Consider the following 14,003-nt stretch of genomic DNA (forward strand, 5'->3'; position numbering starts at 1 on the left):
CACCTATACACAGGTACACACACATTCCTTAAAGTATTAAGTATTTTACACATTTCATCATATTTTTGTAACGGACACTCTGAATTAGATTTAAAATCTGTAAACAAAGCCTCTGATAAGTTGTGGTAGTTTTCCCAGTTTGTCTTATTAAATAAAAATTTCTCAATGTCATCATTTATTTGATAGTTTGTAGTAGATACAATAATGTCTGTAAAGGTCTGTAGGTGATAGCTACCCATAGCATCATCACCCACGCGCCACTCACATAATGGAGCAAGGTCTGGGCTAACACAAGTCACGTCTATAGCTGATGCATTACCTGCAGGCCTACCGACAGTGGTCGGTGCACCAGTATTTAGTAAACATAAGTTGCACTCATCAAAAAGGTCTAGTAATTCCCTACCTCTAGGGTTAGTAATTTCACATCCGAAAGTAACATGATGTGCATTAAAGTCACCAGATACTATACAAGGTTTCGGTAGTTGTTTTACAATGTTTCTTAGCTTATTTATCCTAATGAGACTATTGGTGTTTTTTGTTTTAGGTGGGCAGTATACACAAAGGATTGAAAGAGGACCATTTGCTGTGGACAAAGAAACTGCTATGGATTGAATGTCTTGATAAAAACTAGTCTTCAGATGTTTATACTTAATGTAGTTACGGATTAAAATACCTACACCACCATGTTCATTTTTTGCATTTTTTCCTATGTAGTTATAGCCAGAGATTGATAAATATGGGTTTGAATTTTTTAACCAGGTTTCATTGAGAAGACACACATCTATGTTATTTTGAATTAATGATGATTTAAGTAAAGCCTTTTTATTATTGACACTCTGAATATTATGTTGCATTATTTTTAAAACAGCCATTATTTGGTAAGATTTTCTATCAATATATCTTTAATGTGTGTGGTTGTGTTTGTTTTATTTGAATTAGCTAACATAACTAAGGTTTTTATTATTTTTTGTAAAAAGATATCATCTTTTACAAGGTGGTCATAGGTTAAGGTGTTGGAGTTAGTAATTGGTGTTTGAACGGTTGAAACAGATGCTGTGATAGGGAACTCATGACTATTTTCAATTTTCTTAACCGGGGTAGACTTAGTTTTCAATGCAAATGTCAATGATTTGTCTGTTTTCGCTTTGGGCAACACAGGAAAATCTTTGTTTGATATTACTGTTGAATACATTCTGTTCAAGTAATTTGTTTCATGTCTTTTACGTTGTTCTATTTTAATGGGACAAAACTTAGATATTGCTAGGTGGTCCCCACCACAGTTGCAACACTTCAAGATGTCTGATGTGCACTCCTTGTAGGAATGTGCACCTGAACATCTTGAACATATCTCATCATTTCTACATATTTTGGCATTGTGCCTAAACTTCATGCACTTGAAGCATTGCATCAGTGGTGGCACATAAGTGTATACCCTGTACCTCCACTTGTCCAAAAAAACATATTGTGGGAGGGAAGTGCCTACAAATGTTACACTCACTGTAGTGAGAGGGACTATTTCCTTACCTACTTTTTTGGTGAACCGTCTCACAGCTATAATTTCGGCATCCGCCATCAGTTTTTCATATAGTTCTGCATTGCTCGACTCCTTGTCGACGAATCTAATAGTGCCAGTTCTCTCCACCGACGCTGCTGGTATGTACGCCTTCAAATTGTTTTCCTTAAGACAACTATGGCTTAGGAAGTCATTTGCTGCTACCGCCTGTTTGAAGACTACCATTATTTTGTTCGCATTTATTCTACGCTTTTCAACTATGCCCTTTACATTTTTAAAAAATTTCGAAAGATATAAGGGGTTTTTGTTCCCAATTTTCTCATTCATTCCTTCAACATAGATCGGGAATTCCTCCTTTGAGCTGTTGTCCGGATATGACCTCTTATATTCATGTTTAAAATAAGGTTTGTACTTATCGTCCGGTAACGAAGATGCCGCTGGAAGCTGCTCCTTCATTTTTCGCTTCTTTGTTGTCCGCGGTGTCGGCATACACCCATCGTCATCTCCGCCGCTCTCCGGCTCCATTATGACTAGTCCCAGCTAGGTATTTCGTTAGTTTACCAACTTATTTGAATTTATTGAAAAAATTGTTTAAAAAAGGCGCCCTTCCAGTTCCCGCCAAAAAAGGAAGTCGTATTCCTGTGTACTCGTACAAGTGTTGCATGTATATTTATTGTTAACTTTGACGTTCCGCTGTATTAATTTTGTTAAAATACTCAGATTTTGACAGTTGACATACATCCAACGATTATAGACAATTAAAATACGATATCATGAAAATGATGTAAAAATTTAACATTTCTTTTATTTAATTTTACACAAAAGAGAAGCTCTCTCAAATTTAGCAATTATGAATTCCAATCCAATGCAATGGGTTATATATAAAGTACCCGTAAGTTAGTTTTGGGTACCATTATTCTGAGGTCAATTTGTGTTTTGTTCAGAAACCTAATATATTGAAAAAGGTATAAAATCCGAATTAATATATATTATTACTCACATCTGTGGTTGGTGGTGTATCTTCTTCAACGCGATCTCTTGAGGCAGAGCGCAGCCTCCAGCCCAATAGGGAACCGCCTCCGCTGCGACGTCTGTCTGATGCGTTAGACGACGACTTTTTCACCTGAAAAAAAAAAAAATGTTGGTTTTCATATACAAAAATTTATACGACCATTTGTAACACTTGCCTAAAATGATTTTCACAAGTCTAAATTTAATCAATGGACGTTTATAATTTACGTGCAAGTACATACATAGTAGCGTGTACATGTACATGGCAAAAAAATCGATAGTAAAAATAATTAATTAACAAAATATATTATAGACAAATATTGAGGAATTACTTTATTATTAGTCTCAGCCGGCGGTAGATAAGGACAGGGAAGACCACGTAGATCTGCGCGCGCGCATTCAGCGTGCACTCCTGATCGTAGGAATCGTGGGTAGCTGTCGAACTTCATAACGTTGAATATTTGTTTCTGAGCCTGTAACAAACCGAATTTAACATTAAAATTGCATAAGATACTTTTAGATAACAGTTAGATATCTATAATATGGTTAAGTATTTTATTAATAATTGATATGAAGTAGCCATCTGTGTTATTACAACTGTAAACCCTTTAAAAATTTCATAAGATAAAATCTAGATTATTAAAAAAATGGCTGACAAATACTCTTTGCATAGAACTAACTCTTCAAAACTATTGATATTTACTATTAACGGGCGTACATCATTTTCCTCATACGTGCTAGTTTTCCTTCATCGTATGAAGAAGTCGATTAATTATGTAAGTTGATGAAATACCTGAATAAACAAATCAGCCGGAGGTGGCCTTTGATCTAGGCGTAATGCCGTAGCCCGCTTTGCAGTAGCGTCTATATTCACTGGTTCTGGGGCTTTGTCACCCAAATGCCTTTGCCAGATCTCATTCGCGAGCGACGCTCGAACTTCAACGCTTTCAGACTCATTTTCCGAACACGTACGATACTGTTCGCAGGACCACCAGAATCTGTTAAAAATTTAATTATTGATAAATCCAGAATTAGGTATCAAAGGGGTAAATTAGACTATTACTATATAAATATATTCGGCTTTCTCGGACGATTAATCCTATGTGAACCTGATTCATACTTTCATCTCTTTCTGGCAAAATGTGTCTTTGCTGTGATGAAAAGGAACAGTTTAGTAAAACGATTCAATTTGGCATATATTTCAGTGATTGGGATATGTTTTTAGCAAAGTGAGACATTTATTAAATCCTTCCGCTGTTTTATATGACGCGGCTATTGTTTTTTAAGACCAAATATGAGTAGTTGCTTCGATGCGTTGTAACAGATGTTGACTGTAATAATAATGTATTTGCCTCTTCACATATTGTATTTAGCATGTTTACATGATACCGGTTCTATAATAGGACTACGAACAGTGGTAACAGGTAAATTGTTGTCTTCCACTTTATGTTTTATTTTATTTAGTTAGTCTGAAGTGCTAAACGGGCAAAGGACAACAAACAGATATAGAAATCTGAGGCTTTTAAAAGTTGTAACGCCACTGATTTATTTAATTAGAAGCATAATGAGAGTTACTTCCCCTTAGTAACGACTGTAAGTAATGTTATTGGACGCTGATGAATTCTGATGTTAAATAGCCTTTTTAGTTTACATTTAAATTACTTATAATGTTAAGTTGGACTATATCGTTAATGTAAATGATTTTTTTAGAGACAATTTATAAATGTTTGACTCTGCACAATTACAGAGATTACGAATGTTAGGAGTACCAATACGTGTTAAGCACTTGTGATTCCAAATCCAACATACATGCTGAATAAACATAACAGTACAAAATCAGTAAATAGGAACAGACGGAAACGAAGGTCTCTTTAAATGTTACAGGGTTAGTTAGGTTAGTTAAAACTTCTCCAAATAGCAAGTGGTCGTACATTATTGTTATCTATTTTTAGATGAACTCTTATCGTGTAACACAAATATAACATTTGTATGAGCATTGTCTATTCTAAATATTTGCTATCTTATAGCAATATTGAGCAATTCTAACGACAATTTCGTCACCCGAAATAAACTTTATATGAATAATAATCAAAACTCGTTTTTTTCTTTATATAGACATTTAAATTGAATTGAATGCATTAATCGTAATATTTAATTATTATAATAAATTATAATATTTTAAAATAATATAAGGTTTTTTATACTCGGCAAATATTTGAATTCAATTCCAAAATTAATACCGAAACAATTTATATTATTGTTTTATTTAAATCCGAATGAAATTAGAACAATAATTGCTTACATAGAATTGATATAATCTTCTGCGATCCAAAAAATATTATTAGGCCGTCAGGGTTGCCGACAAACACCTCACCTAATATTTTCGGCGGCAAACTCCTTGTCCAAAAAGTGGGCAAAGGCAGCCGCGCCGGCCGAGTCTGCAAGCAGGTGTTCGAGGCCAAGTGACCAGCGAGCAACGCCGCCGCCGCTTTTACCACCGCCAGGGTTGCCACCTTCGCTCATTTGCTGTAAAAAATAATTAACTAATTAAACAATTTGCATAGAATGTTATGTTGTAGTATATTTTGTAATATAATATAATAAGGGAAAAATTATAAAGTAGCGAAGATGAGAGACAAATGGAAGAATTTGGAGGCCTTCACTCCGTCGTAGGTCGTTTACTTCTATTAAATATAATAATACATAGTTAATGTAATCCTTATAATAAATAGGCTATTTTTTATGGAAGTGAAACTTGTTCATGCTCATGAGGGTTAAATTTCCGAACGTCACGAAAATGTGCAGCGTTTTTGTCGAAGAAATGGGAGAGAGTGATTGAGACCGATTGAAAGGGAGTGAGAATGAGAGATCGAGTAAAAAATACACTCTATTGGTTGATGTATTCGTTTAGTAGTTACATATTAGAACTTTAAATGGCAATTCTGTCGCAAAACGTCTTGTGCAGTTAACGCAGATTTTTATTATTAATTGATATCATGATTAGCACGTATACAGGGTATAAACATTGTGGATAGATATACAAATACTGATCATATACTGGCACGTGATCTTCTATTGGGGCTTTCACCATAGTAATAATTAATTTACAAAGAAATTTCACTTCTCACATGTGTACTTTGTACGCGAAGTTTCCGTTTTACCAATCGGCATATATTTCAAATCAGAAGTAGGTGACAATTCTCATGTGACCACCCCAAACTATTACTTATATATTACCAAGCATAGCATAGCATATTAAATAATTATATACACACAAAAATCTTAGCAAGCTCTTCAAGTCTATCAGGCTATTTATTTAGGCATGATGTAAATTTAAAAGGCATTGTATTAAAAAAAATATAAATACACTAAAAAGAACTTACTTTATTATAAATATTGCGATGCTCGTGATGCCTATAGGAACTGCCCGCGCCACTACCCGTTGTCCACCGGCGGAATGGTGATGACTGATCACTCTGAAACAAGGATACGCAGACATTAGTTACTATATACTTAGTCAAAGCGGAATTTTATTTTCCGACTCTTCCTTATATGGTCCACAATCACGTGCCAAATATTTTCTTATATAATAACCAAAAAATACGTTTTCATTCCTAACAATGTAATCAAAACTAATTATTAACTTCAGCCACAAATTTTAATCCAAACGACAATTTGTAATAAGTTTTTACCACACTAATATTAAGAAGACACACATCGTTATTACTAGTCCAAAAGTATGAATACACTTGTAATACTGATCATAATTTAAATTAAAATACCACTTTGTATTAAACCACAGACTTTCCTCATGTAAAATTAAGAAAAATTCTTATCATTAAATCTACTTTTATATCACTATAAAAACAGTGGAAACTTGGGTTAACACACAATGTACATATTTGGTGTCCGACATTAAACTGAGGAAACAGGTGACAGTTTGTTCGGAAAAACCGCAATCAACAAAATAAGCTTGTACCAGGAGAAATAATTAAATTTGTATAATTGTAACGTAATTTGTTATTAGGGAAAACTCAATTAACAAGTTGCGTATAAACCAAACTATTTAATCATCTTCGTAAAAGTTATAGATCACTGCTGTGTATTGCTTTCGAGAAGAAAGTGATTAAATTTTTGAAGACAAGGCGCCCTTTTGGCTTGGGCGAGTGACAATAAGTTTGATAACAATTATAAATAGCTTAACTTATTATAATGACAATGTGTTGATATTCTTATTATGACTTATTGAAAATTAATATGACATTTGCATTTCTATTTTTATATGGCTGACTGTGCGGATCTTTATAATTGACCGATCGAATTGTACCACTTCTTACAAATTAACGATCTATTATTATTATTACCTCACTATCGGCATCCGTCACATACCACACCACCATATTTAGACACTTAATTACAACCAACTTAAATATCTAAACTGTCACCATAGTTCACAATATTATTTTATTAAATAGGTTCCCGTGGTGTGTGGGTGTGTCTCAAACGCTGTCCAGAATGACACTATATCGAGTCATCGCAAAATTACAATGACAATCGCAACGAGCAAACAGCCCCGTTTCCGCTGAAGCCAGCTGTAAGACACAGGCTTTAGCGGGCGGGAGCGAACGCTACATTAGGCTGGAATTCATAGAGCTTAAACTTTGCTTACGCCGAGCTTAAATGAGTTCTTGCTCAGTGAAATCTCAGAGTGCAAATTTATAGTCCTTCTTGGGTTTACAAAGTGCAGGTTAAGCAAGAGCTCAGCTAAAGTGACATGTTGCCCATGATAATCAACAACTGACGGAAAACTAATTTAATTTAAATTTTTAAAAGGCCAGCAACGAACTCGCGAGCCCGACCGAGCTGGGCGGCGGCATCACTTATCATCAGGCGAGCCCCTGCCCATTTGCCTTCTGTTCTTTAAAAATATTGTTCTAAGATATAGGATAGTAGACATAATTTTATTTTAGTATTAATATATTTAAGTTTTGTACATGCTACAATTACAAATTTATACAAGTCATACTGAATGGATTAACGTACGCATACTACGAACACAACGTATAAAAATATGTCTGCTAATATAACAGATTATTAGTTTAAACTAGCCGGATAAACACGGACGCCTACTCGTAACATTGATATAATTTATTAAGGAAACAACTTCAAAGATGCGCTAATATCTGCGTATGATTGGCAATAATTGTAACAAGGCCGAGGTTAAATCAATGTAAGCAATTGAACGCCCTCAATACTACGTTTAATTAACGAATAAAATTGTTTAATGCATTTTCAAATGGTTTTGAATTGGATGTAATGCTATTAAAATGAACTTCATATAAATGATTAATCAATCTGTGGGTGAAATTGGTTCATATTTTAGAAACTTATAAAGATTTATTTATAAAATCTACAAAACACAATAAAGCCTAAAATTTATCATTTTCCCCGTAGCTTTCTCATATATACGCTTAAAATAGGGTACTAAGATGTTAAAATATATACTAGTATTAAATATAACATAATATGTTTATTTTAAATACGAATAAATGATTGCCCGTATTGGAAATACTTTTTTTTAATTTACGTATTTTAACCTATTATCAACATATATTAAAATAACATAAAAACCATGATTGCTTTCTGTTTATTTAAATTTAGACTTTGTAAGCGCTTTTTGCTATCACTTATACCAAACATTCTGACGCCAACGAATGAATTGAATAATGAATTTTTCACTCCATACAGCGGTTTCAATGACCAACTCTTATAAGGACGCTATTGTACTACGTATGGTGGTCCATTGATTAAATCATAATGAACTTTAGTTAAACTGTGTTAAAGTTGAAAATATCTTAATTTTATTTGTGCATAGGTGCATTCTTGCGTTTGATAAACAAATACGTTTACAACAGTTTCAACTGACCTAATACATGGCCTGAAAACAATAATATCCACTGTATATAAAAATGACTCAACTCAACTATCTATTTTTGTTCTATAAATTGAAAAAATATTTGATAATTAATGTAAGTGTTTTCTCAAGTTATAAAGGTGTGAACGCTGAGAAAATCCTGTTAAATTATTTCTCAAATATTGGCAAGATTTCGTCTAAAGAAAACACTTTTTTAACGAATTGAAGTTATGTATTATTGTTAACATATACAATAATTTTTAAAATAATTATATATTTTAACATATTTTTAAATTTATCCGACGTTTCGCGTGCTTTACAGCGTGCGTGGTCACGGTGACTAAAAGTGTTTTCCTTAAATGTGTAAAAGATATGTTAATAAAAGACAATACTAAGATTTCGTCTCCTTTTTTTTGTCAAGCTTAAGCAAATATTGGTGTTATAAATTCTTATTCTTTCTCATTCTCTTTGTATAACTTAAAAAATACTACTGAAGTTTTTTTTTACTACTAATAACTAGTAAAAAAAAACTTCAGGGTAACTTATTTAGCTAAAAAATGCTTAATTATCCATCGTTCTTAACACGAAATTGAGGATTTAATGCCGAAGTTTTTACCATAATTCTAACATTGCAATTTGTGCTTGTGTATCAAGAAAATATCAAGAACAGAGCCGATTAATGGATTCATCAGAAGTACCATTAATCTCTAACTCTTGAGATACGTAAAGATACTCCACAGGATATACATTTACAATACATTTTACAAAAGCACTTCCGTTTCTTTAGTATAAATAGTATTTAACTACGTCAACTATTCGATTGTGCGTTTAGTTAAAGGGTACATTATATAGACGAGAATAAAGTATAGGGGTAAGAGATAAACATCGAATAAATGTGTTTAGTACCGGCATGGCAACACAGTGAAACTAATTAAGTTATTTATACGTGCAGTTCGGCATTCGAGAGTAAAGATAACACGATAGCGATATAAATAGAACGATGAGTGTTTTATTTATATGGATGCGTAGGAGGCTCCTGAATGGGTGGTATAGGGATCGTGTCCCTGGTAAAAATAAAAAAATAAAATACGTTTATTTTGGAACATAAGATCATCTAGGTATCACTTATTCCACGTCAATCAATTCGAACCTGGTATTCGATACCCTAAACCATATATGTTAAGATATCTATGATATATAGATTAGTAGAACTTTAAATATAAATTGTATGTTAGTAAAATGTTTTAGTAACCTTATCTGTTTTCCATTTTTAAATATAACATTTTAATTAACATAGTTTAATTAGTAAATGTATTCGTTTAAATTTATTTCAAGTAAAGTAGTATTCAAACAAAATGTTTTAGACTAATTAATACAGAGAATTTAATAAGGAATACTCTTTCTACGACTTTCGGTCACTTAAGATAAAGAAGTTCGAAAAAGAAATTATGTATTTCTTACATGACTTTAACTTATTCTATGGCCTTACACTCGATGTGTCAAGGATATCAAATACATATGTATGCATTACATGTACTTACAAACCACGAGAGCCTCGCAAGAAACTTTTCAGTGAGAAGCGTCGGCATATTCTGTGCAATTTTCACTTGATACAATAATATTATTTTGATAAAAGGCAAGTTTAAAACACCTACAAATATTCACAGACTTCACTATATTTCGGAGTAAGCACTGGCATAAAAAGATAATTAGTGTTCTTTTTTCAAAAATCCTTGAATCTAATTGTACTCTTTGACGTTCACACTTTTTCTATTCCAAATTCAAAACAGCATTACAATAGCAAAAAATCGATAATACTGGCAGGTTTTTCACAAGGAAGGGATTTTGTCGCGCGTCTACCGTGGTATCGTATCAACGACTGACGCTCTCAGCTACCTGTTGTCTTGTTATAAGCTCTTATCGATAATACAGGCCGTTCACGCGTGATACGCCCACGAAGTAATTCGGTGAAAACTTACTTTTATTAAATAACTAATTGTATATCGGCCTTGAGCGGTCAATAGCTTTTGGCTAGTGCTGTAATATTTTGTTTTGTGGATGATAAATATAATTAATTAATAATTATTAGGTAAATCTGTCCTTAATTTTTGTATAGATTGACTTTCTAACAATTTATTCATTTTATCACAAATCACAAAGTAATAGAAATTTGACCTGTTTGCCGAGTGTATGATATTTTAAACCTTTATCATCTATGGCTTCGATATTCTCTCTTTCACAGCAGAGGTAAACAAATTTTGCAACAAGACTAAGTCTCGACATTCACGAAATTGGACAGTATTAGCCCAAAGTCATTGGGAAGCATTTTAATCCAACTAATCGCAATCTTAGGCTTATGATAAGGACTACGGCTTATAGAAAGGTTAACAATACACGAGGAAAACATTGCTTTGTAACGTTACAACGTCCCGGCCACAGATTTTTCTATCTGCTTCGTGATTTTTTTTCTCAATAGACCAGTTAATGATCAGCCTTCCGTATGACGTGGCGATTTTATCGTATGGCACATATAATGCTGGCTTCCTTACGATGTTGAATTGTGTACTTATAAAGAAAAGTCAGTGCAAAGCCTTTGAAGGCACGCTTAAAAGCTGGCCGCTCGAGCCACTAGACTAACATTAATCTTACTTCCAAAAATGAGATAACAAGTATTCATTTTATACCTAAGAATTGCATAAAGGGTATTATCGGCTTTCAAGTAATTTTCAAAACAAAACCATACAATAGCTTTGTATTTGTAAAGCATCCTTTTTTTGGTTGCCCTATTTTACCAATACTACCATTAATATCATTCATTATAGGCAAAATGAAAGAGAAAGTTATATAATAATACACACATAATAAAATACCAGGTAAAAATAAAAGATAAAGCAAAAGAGAACAATAGGTCATAGATATAATGTAAATAGATGCACAGAAATAAATCTGTAGAAATATAGTGATAACAGGTATCTCGCGTTGGAAAAACACAACATAATATAAATAGATAAATTTACATAAGTAGGCGACATATGATTGCGATATGGTAATGATGTGATGTTCCAATATATTTTGAGAAGAATAGTGCAATAAAAAGCCTTAAATTTTTAAATAAATAAGAGAAAGAAAGAAAATAAAAATTTATTCCTATTCTAAAACTTATCGTGAAATGTATGAAATTATCATATCTCCGAAAAGCATATTTTTGTTTTGACTTACAACTCTATACTAGTATATGTTTAATTAACACATTGGAATGTTAAACATATCAGTAATAAATATGTGTCTGTCGCCACTACCGACAACTTATAATAGCGTTAAAACCTAACTGTAAAATGTCATAAAAATTATTGTAAGAACGTGTATTGGTATTATTACAGAGTACCAAGAACACAATGTTGTATGATATACATTATTTATACAATTTCTATTGTTTTTGTATTACAAAATTTAATTATAAAATAAGACTATTAATAATTACACTTTTATACATTTTTGTTAATAACAATTGTAAAAATAAATGAGCATATAAATCTTCTTAATCAAATCCAGTATCATAGTAATCCTCTATATATATCAACTATTCGCAATACATGTAATCATTACAATACATCATAACTACATAATATTCTTTATTTAAATAACTTTTATATTTTATATTAATAACATAGTCAGAACCGACGATGTCGTTAACAGATTTTGACTGTATATAATATTATTTATCAATTTAGAGGCTGGTTCAATATATTTATAAAACCGACTACACTACTACATAGGTAGAGCACGAAAACATTAATTATATTGTTAAAGTCACTTGTGGCTCATAAAATAGTGTTAGTGATATTATCTAGTACTTTCTCTGGTATCCTCTCTGTGAATCTCAGGCGCCATGTTATTTTAGTTTTTTGAACCTCATTTTATTTTAAGAATATGTTTAGACTATTTTTTCGGTTAGAGAATTGTAAATATTTCGGGAAGGTCTGTACATTTGCAAATAAAACTTTACGAGGCAATAAAAACTTTGCGATTCGGTTGATTGAAATCACACATGAAACATTTGATTTCAAGTTCAATATTACGAAAGTTTTTATCTCTATCTAAAAGTAATTCCATAATAAATTGACTAAAGCTTTTTTAGTTTCTGGAAACTCAAGCGTTACTGAGCTGCAGTATCGGCCATAAGCGGTTAAAAAGAACAATAAAAAAAACGTTTACCGTAATTTCTTACGTCTTCCGTGGCGTTCAGTTCCGTGGGCTACTATTATCTTCTCTAGTAGGCGCTCATGCTGCAAGCCCTTTTGGATGCAGTTTAAGTGATGGTTTAACTCGTTAGCGAGAAAAAAGGTGCCTGGAAGAGATCGCTCCAAAGCGATAAATCCGCCAGTTGCTCTCCTTTTCATGTAAGTATTATTAATGTAATTTAACGAAGTGTTAATTAATAAATAAAATAAAAATATTCAAATCTCAGTGTACCTAAACAAAAGAACCAACTTCGTCAAGGGCTATAATTTAAGTTCATGTTTGATAAAATCAATTTTTGTTTAATTTCATTAGCATAATTATAATAAATCTCCATTCAGGCAAAAAAAATTAAACTTTTAATTTAACGTGCGTAAATTACATACATATAATGTTATATTGTATTGATTTTTTGTTATAACGAAATACACATTACATATACATATATATTACCTATTTACCTACTACAAAAACTATGATTATTAAACTCAAGTGCTTGTCCCAGTAAAGTCTGTGTATTTTCTTTTCTGTAATATTTTTGTTCTTTTAATTATAGAATCACATAGATACTAACTTGATTACTTTTTGCTTACGATATCGCTTGTCGGGCTGCGATATACTTTTCTTCAATATTAAACGTCTCTCTATGGCGAAGTGTCACAGGTGTGAGTTGACAATGTCTTAGCATAGACTGCTATTCATGTTCACGTACACTATCTGTGATGAGGTTTACTAGGTATTCTATGGAAACAAAAACCACTTTCACTTCACGTTATGCGTATGCGAACGATGTATGCAACAGGAAGGCACATGTCACAACGCCAAACTGATAATAAATATTTAAGAACCGGTTCCTATTAGATTAAAGAAAGTGGAATAGCCCAGTCATATTAGGTAAGAAAAGGGGTCAACCTCGGAATGAAAGATAATAAGCTGCAAATTGGTATGAACCTTTGTTTTGTCATTCTAAATGTTGTCTCAAAAGTCACAATCGTTATCGTGTCCGCGTCTTAAGATATTCAAGGTCAAAGGTCACAAAAATCGGTTTTTCGCGAATATCTGGCTTCCTATCGGTTAAATGAGATTTGCATTTATTATAAAAGTTGTAGGCTATAAAATTCCCTACAACTTTTGTTTAAACTTTTTTTTCATACGACCAACCGTTTTGAAGGTAGAGCGCGAAGTGCACATCGTACAGTCATATACGGCCTAATGCAAGGTCAAGCGTGAGTTATGGTTATCAGTACGTTATAAAGTCAATTATTTACTTGGAAATTATAATTATTAAACAATGCCTATTATTTAAATAATAGGTCTAATAAAAAA

At 32.5% G+C, this 14,003-nt stretch overlaps 1 protein-coding gene across 1 annotated transcript in view; it reads right to left on the bottom strand.

The window, feature by feature from the left end:
• Positions 1-14,003, bottom strand: part of LOC110997326 (regulator of G-protein signaling loco) — a 63,944-nt gene that overhangs the window by 7,589 nt on the left and 42,352 nt on the right. The window contains exons 4-8 of the mRNA XM_045630954.1: positions 5,908-6,000; positions 4,899-5,050; positions 3,318-3,522; positions 2,857-2,997; positions 2,514-2,636 (exon numbers count right to left, since the gene is read on the bottom strand). Of these exons, the coding sequence (XP_045486910.1) occupies positions 2,514-2,636; positions 2,857-2,997; positions 3,318-3,522; positions 4,899-5,050; positions 5,908-6,000 (714 nt within the window). The remainder of the gene's footprint in view (positions 1-2,513; positions 2,637-2,856; positions 2,998-3,317; positions 3,523-4,898; positions 5,051-5,907; positions 6,001-14,003) is intronic.

This window comes from Pieris rapae, chromosome 14 (assembly GCF_905147795.1).
Source record: "Pieris rapae chromosome 14, ilPieRapa1.1, whole genome shotgun sequence".
Classification (NCBI taxonomy): Eukaryota; Metazoa; Arthropoda; class Insecta; order Lepidoptera; family Pieridae; genus Pieris; species Pieris rapae.